The sequence below is a fragment of the Gekko japonicus genome, unplaced genomic scaffold (assembly GCF_001447785.1).
Source record: "Gekko japonicus isolate JY-2015 unplaced genomic scaffold, Gekko_japonicus_V1.1 scaffold140, whole genome shotgun sequence".
NCBI classification, from domain to species: Eukaryota; Metazoa; Chordata; class Lepidosauria; order Squamata; family Gekkonidae; genus Gekko; species Gekko japonicus.
In genome coordinates this window covers 799,989-806,476 of record NW_015169781.1, presented here as the reverse complement: position 1 = coordinate 806,476, position 6,488 = coordinate 799,989, and the positions used below count along the sequence as shown (strand labels likewise).

The 6,488-nt window shown below is 48.6% G+C and overlaps 1 protein-coding gene across 1 annotated transcript; it reads right to left on the bottom strand.

The window, feature by feature from the left end:
- Positions 1 to 2,089: 2,089 nt before the first annotated feature.
- PHPT1 (phosphohistidine phosphatase 1) lies at positions 2,090 to 6,208 on the bottom strand. The gene is made up of 3 exons (XM_015416799.1): positions 6,060 to 6,208; positions 5,112 to 5,236; positions 2,090 to 2,425 (listed from the first exon to the last, which is right to left on the bottom strand). The coding sequence occupies exons 1-3, from the start codon at positions 6,202 to 6,204 to the stop codon at positions 2,333 to 2,335; spliced, it is 363 nt and encodes a 120-aa protein (XP_015272285.1). The 5' UTR covers positions 6,205 to 6,208; the 3' UTR covers positions 2,090 to 2,332.
- Positions 6,209 to 6,488: the final 280 nt, after the last annotated feature.

Here is a 6,488-nt window from a genome sequence, read left to right as displayed (position 1 = left end):
TATTTATTATTTGTATTTATACCCCACCCTCCCTGCGGGCAGGCTCAGGGCAGTTTACAGAGGTTGGTACAATGTACCTAGACAACATAAAACTTTAAAACATTTTAAAACAGCTTAAAACATTCTTACATTTAAAGTGCTCGCAGTATTAACAATTCCTTAAAGTTAGATGTCGTGCTCTAAGATATACCATCCAAGTTCTCAATTCAGCAGTCTTCCGGTCTGTTCGAGCCAGCTCAGTGCTACAGATGTTCATGTAGCATAGTTGGTGGTCATGGTGGCGGCTCCCAATTGAAAGCCTGGTGGAAGAGCTCCATCTTACAGGCCCTGCGGAACTGCAAGAGGTCCCGCAGGGCCCTGGATCTCTTCCAGGAGCTCATTCCACCCGTAAGGAGCCGCCACAGAAAAGGCCCTGGCAGCAGTGAGCCTAGCATCTTTGGGGCCCGGAATGATTAATTGATGTTGCGACCCCGACCATAGTGCTCTGGGGTATATATGGGGAAAGGCAGCTTACAATCTCTTAGGGCAGCCTACAATCTCCTTTTCCTTCCTCTCCCCACAACAGACACCCTGTGAGGTAGGTGGGGCTGAAAGCACTCTTTCGAGAACAGCTCTGAAAGAACTGTGACTGACCCAAGGTCACCCAGCAGCTGCATGTGGAAGAGTGGGGAATCAAACCCAGTTCTCCCAGATTAGAGTCCACGCTCCTAACCACTACACCAAACTGGCCCAGCAAAGATGTCTTCACAGCCCCTTCTGTTTACTGTGCCAAGCATATTCTGGGAATACTTAAATTTCCACAACTGAACATTGTTGCAAAAATCCAAGTGCCACAGGACGAGAAAAGGCATGACTATGTGCACACTCTGACCACTTGAAATGGCTCCTCTCCTTGCTGGCTTTCCATTTGACTCCCACTCCCTTTCCTTTTATCAGCCCTTTTGGTCTTGCCTTCTCACCCCATCTCCATACCTCCTGCCAAAAGCTTAGAATTAGAGAATCACAGAGCTGGAAGGGGCCATACAGGCCATCTAGTCCAGCCCCCTGCTCAGTGCAGGATCAGCCTAGAGCATACCTGACAAGTGTTTGTCCAGCCGCTGCTGAAAGACTGCTAAAACAGAGGTTCTGCCCCTGTATTTGCTCAGGTTGCCCCATTCCCTTCTCCAACCATCACCCTCAGACTTTCAGGCCTGTCTCTGCATCCATAAGGGATACAAGCTTGACTTGCCAGGAAAGCAGCGTCCAACAGTTAGCAGAGCTGAAGGTAAACAGTCTGAGCATGCAGACTTAGGCAAACAAAAAGCAACAGCAGAATGAGCAGAATCCTCATTCGGAAAAAGACACTGTTGCTACAATGATCACTAACATTCCCACACACTGGTATTAGGAGAGAGCAGTTGTTTGAGCTTACTTGCGTACTCTTGGTTCCCCTCCAATTTCAGATCTTAATAGTTCTATTCTCAACTGTTTTGGTTTAGAAGAAGAGACTGGATTTATACCTCGCCCTTTACTCGGGAGTCTCAGATCGGCTTACAATCTCCTTCCCTTCCTTTCCCCACAACAGACACCAGGTGAGGTAGGTGGGGCTAAGAGAGCTCTCAGAGAACTGTGACTAACCCAAGGTCACCCAGCAGCTGCATGTGGAGGAGTGGGGAATCAAACCCGGTTCTCCCAGATTAGAGTCTGCACTCCTAGCCACTACACCAAACTGGAAGTAAATGCCTCGGCTACTTTCCCTGCAGCCTGGACAGCCACTGCTCTTCTGCCACCAATCAGAGACCAGCCTTCTGTATGGTCTGCACCAATGTTCCCTCTAAGCTGTGGAGTCTTGTGAGCAAAAATTCTGCGAGCTACTGGCATTAAAGTTGTGAGCGAGTGATTTGGCTACTGCATGAATTAGTTTGCTCTGGAGCTATCCTTCCTGAGCTAAGACGAAAATGTGTGAGCCAGAGGCTAAAAAACTGTGAGCTGGCTTACACCAACTCAGCTTAGAGGGAATAATGGCTGCACCCACTTGAGCTTCCCCCTCCCCATCTTGTTTCTCCTATGTACAGCAGAAGCCTTTTCAAAGACAAAGAAGTTGCTGGGACGTTACGCACAGGGCCTTGTGTGTTGTGGAGACTACAGCACCAGAGTCATGACAGGAATAATTTATTTCTCTCTGTTCATACACAGGCTTGGTGTAAGCAGCCAGAGACTGGCACAGCACTGGCAATGCATTCGCATGAAAACCAACCCATTTCCCTTGGCAGTTTGTATATGCAGCACCATCAAGGAAGGGAGCAGGCAAAGCAAGTTCATTGAGGCCCCTCTGGAGTGATATCTGCTGCTGTCAGTAGCCTTCGTCCGCCCAGGTGACCTCATAGTCGGGGTATCTGGCTTTCAGCTTCTCTGTGGCCACGGAGTGCTTGGCTTTGCCAAAGCCCTGAAAGATTTTATTGCCATTGTTAGCCAGACAAGCAATGCTCTTCGACAGAAAAGGTCTACTATTCTTAACCCAAGGACATCCATGTGTCTTTGGTAACTCTACCCACAACACTGAAACATGGTAAAGCTGCCAGTGCTATTGAAATCCCAGTATATTTTGCTTTAACAGGATCTTTCTAGCATTTGTTTGTATCTCAGAGTACAGCATGTTACATGTCTTGCACACAAAATGTACCAGTACCAGGTTCAATGTCCCATCACAGGATCCCAGGGAGCTGATGTCAGGACAGACCTTTCCCCACCCAAGACCCTGAAGAACTGTTGCTAGTCAGCACAGACCATACTGATCCAGGTGGACCGAACGAATAATTCAATGCAGAGCACATTCATTGCGCTCGAGGCAAAACTAAGAAACCCAATGTGGCTTTTGCATTCTGACCTTGTTTCTCTTCAATTACCCTTTTGTGAACAAAAAACATTATGGCAACAATGGTCCCATGCATATAACTGGTGAGCCTGTGGGGCTCCACAGGGTTCTATCTTACCCTTCAGGCTATTTAATATCTATGGGAAGCCACTGGGAGAGATCATCAGGAGGAGGAGTTGGTTTTTATAGCCCGCTCTTCACTACCTGAAGGAGTCTTGGAATGGCTTACAATTGCCTTCCCTTCCTCTCCCCAAAACAGACACCCTGTGAGGTACATGGGGCTGAGAAAGCTCTGAGAGAACTGTGACTGACCCAAGGACACCCAGCAAGCATCATGTGGAGGAGTGGAGAATCAAACCCGGTTCTCTAGATCAGAGTCCACCACTCTTATCCACACCACCACACAGGAGACGTAGGCTGCAATATCACCAATGTGCAGATGATACCCCAGTCTACCTTTCTTTCCTACCTAATTCCCAGGATGCTGCTGATGTTCTGAACCAGTGTTTGGAGTCAGTAAAGGGCTGGATGATGGTGAACAAGATGAAACTTAATCCTGACAAGACGGAGGTTCTCTGGGTTAACAGAAAAACAGACCAGGGACTTCAGGTCTCTCTCGCCCTGGATGGAGTTATACTCCCCTTGAAAAAGTTCACAGCTTGGGAGTACCACTTGATACAGCAGTCACCTTGGAAAACTATGTGGTTGCAGTGGTTTGGAGTATTTTTGCTCAGCTCCAGCTGGTGCTGTTCTTGCTACAGTCAGACCTAGCCACAGTGATCCATGATTGAGACTGGACTACTGCAATGTGCTCTACATGGGGCTGCCTTGAAGAGTGTTCAGGGGCTGCAACTAGTGCAGAACGCTGTGGCTAAACCAGGGGCAGCTATTGAGAGCATGTGACCCTGATATTACAGCAATTGCACTGGCTACCAATTCACACCCGAGCCCACTTCAAGGTGTTGGTTTTGACCTTTAAAGTCCTACATGGCTTGGGACTGGAGCAGCTGAAGACCATCTTCTCCTGTATGTTCCTGCCCACAAATTAAGTTCACAAGAAGAGGCCCTCCTGACTGTCCCATCAATCAAAGAAACTTGTTTGATGGGCACACGAGAAGGCCTTTTCAGTGGCAGCCCCAAGATTATGGAGCCTTCTTCCAAGGAGATGCGCCTGGTCCCCTCACTTTTTATCTTTAGAAGGCAGTTGAAGAAGGTTACATTTAGGACTGCATTTGATTAAATTACTTTTTGTTGTTGTTCAGTCGCACAGTCGAGTCAGACTCTTCGCGACCCCATGGACCAGATCACTCCAGGCCTTCCTGACTTCCGCCATCCTCTTGCTCAATTTCATGTTCGTTGCATCTATGACACTGTCTAACCATCTCATCCTTTGCCGTCCCCTTCTTCTTTGACCTTCAATCTTTCCCAGCATCAGGGTCTTCTCCAGTGAGTGCTCCCTTCTCATTTAATGGCTGAAGTAACTGAGCTTCAGCTTCAGTATCTGGCCTTCCAGGGAACAGTCAGGGTTGATTTCTTTTAAGATTGACTGATTTGATCTCCTTGAAGTCCAAGGGACTCTCAAGCATCTTCTCCAGCACCATAATTCAAAAGAATCTATTCTTCGGCGCTCAGCCTTCCTTATAGTCCAACTCTTGCAGCCATACATTACTACTGAGAATACCATTGCTTTGACCATTCTAACAGTCCTAAATTGTGGTTTTAAATGCTGTTCTTTATTCATTTTATCTATATTGTAAGCCACATTGAGCTCTGTAAGGAAGAAAAGCAGCTAATATATGTTTTAAATAAATAATAAATACATCTGCCTTAACACACCCTGTGACTGCTTTGGATCTCATAGCTGCGGGATCCTTGAGGAAACCTCTCTCCCTATATCAGCCAATTGCACTCAGATGATTCCAGCCTGCTTCATACGTTCTCACTGCAGCAGAAAGAAAGCAAAAGCAAGGCCTCCATTATGATGGCTCCAAGACTTCAGAACAGCCTGCCTTTATGAGGACGCACCTACCCCCACAACTATTTTAAATGTCAGCTGATTAACAGTTCAGGAGGCAGTTTTTATAATTGTTTGCCATTTAAATATGTTTAGGTGACCACTGTGAATGTTAGATATAAGTATTTTAAATGAAATCTACCTAAGAGTGGCATCCAGCATCCCTCCCTACATGCATTGTCCACAGGAGTGACTTGAAGCACCTCTTAAAGACCTCCTTTTTCCCTCTAGGTCCCTCCTTACCACTGAGTAGCCATAAACATGGATCTTCTTGGAGCCGCTCTGGTGGGATATCCTGCCGCCGCCCAAGCATTTACAGCGGAAGCCCTGCTTCTCCAGCGCCTCTGCTACTTCATCATAGATATCAGCTAAGGAAACACAAAGAGAACAAGCTGAGACCCTTCTACTAAAAGCAGCAATTTAACAGCTGTCACTCCCCAGGCTGAAAAAGGAAGTAGTGTTTTGTCTCTAGAAATGCCAGCCAAGGCCAAGTGTTATATTTGAACACATACAGGTCTGCCTCACACTGTACTACAGCCCTACCCCAACCAGGTTGCACTCCTGCCCACTTCCCTACCCCACCTCAGAGTTGTGTCACCTGGACTGGGAAACACCTGGAGATTTGGGGGCTGGAGCCTGAGGAAGGCAGGGTTTGGGGATGGGAGGGCCTTCAATGGAATCTAATGCCATACAGTCTACCTTCCAAAGCGGCCATTTTCTCCAGGAGAACCTTTTGTAATCCCAGATCTGCTATAACCCCAGGAGAGCTCCACCCAGCCCCACCTAGGTGTAGAAATACCTAGAGATTTGCAGGTGGGCCCTGGAAGAGTAAAGTTTAGAGATGGGAGGGAACTCTGTTGGGTATAATGCTAGGCAGCCCGCATTCCAAAGCAGCCATTTTCTCCAGGAAAAGTGAAATAAAGGCTTTAAATAAATAATAAGCGATTCGTGTAGCCTGGCCATCACTTGTAACACCGGCAGATATTCAGCCTTCACCTGGAGGTGGCCAACCCGACCCCACTGTTACAAAGCCCCTCCCTAACCACGCCCCACACCTTCCCACCTGGCTCTTCCCTTCTATAGTGTACACTTTTCAAGGAAGAAGCCCCGCCCCACCCCTTCTACAAGGCACGCCGCTTTTCCTCAAGACCCCGCCCCTTCGGCTAGTCGGCCGGGCTCGTCCGTGCTCACCGTGATACTCCGCCCAAGCGTGGCCGCGCACAATCTCTTTGCCTGGCTCCTTCCCCTCCGGCGTGACTCGGATCAGCACGTACTTGAAGACGCCGTCGGAATCGATGTCCACATCGGGGACGCGGCTGAGGCCACCCTCTGCCATCGCCGCCGACCGAAGGGCTGCCTGCGAATCAAAGCGGGCTCACGAGCCAATAGAGATGGAGGAGGCGGGCGCTCCGGGGAAAAACCGGAAATCGTTTCCCTGGAGGCGGGAGGCGCTGTCTCTGCCAGGAAGGCTAATAAACCAATCAGAATGAGTGCAAGCCTCCGAAGGGTTGAGCCAATGGGAACGGCTCTAGCCCACAAGGGGGTGCAGCGGCTTGTTCCCTTTGCTGAGGAAGCTTGTTTGCTGCGTAGTGGAATTGGCGCCTGATTTATCTAATGGAA

Excerpts from the sequence above, each read along its gene's own strand:
- PHPT1 (XM_015416799.1), bottom strand. The coding sequence starts at position 6,204 with ATGGCAGAGGGTGGCCTCAGCCGCGTCCCCGATGTGGACATCGATTCC. Across the intron at positions 5,237-6,059 it reads CGCTTGGGCGGAGTATCACG|CTGATATCTATGATGAAGTA; the intron begins GTGAGCACGGAC and ends GTGTTTCCTTAG. Across the intron at positions 2,426-5,111 it reads ATGTTTATGGCTACTCAGTG|GGCTTTGGCAAAGCCAAGCA; the intron begins GTAAGGAGGGAC and ends AAAATCTTTCAG.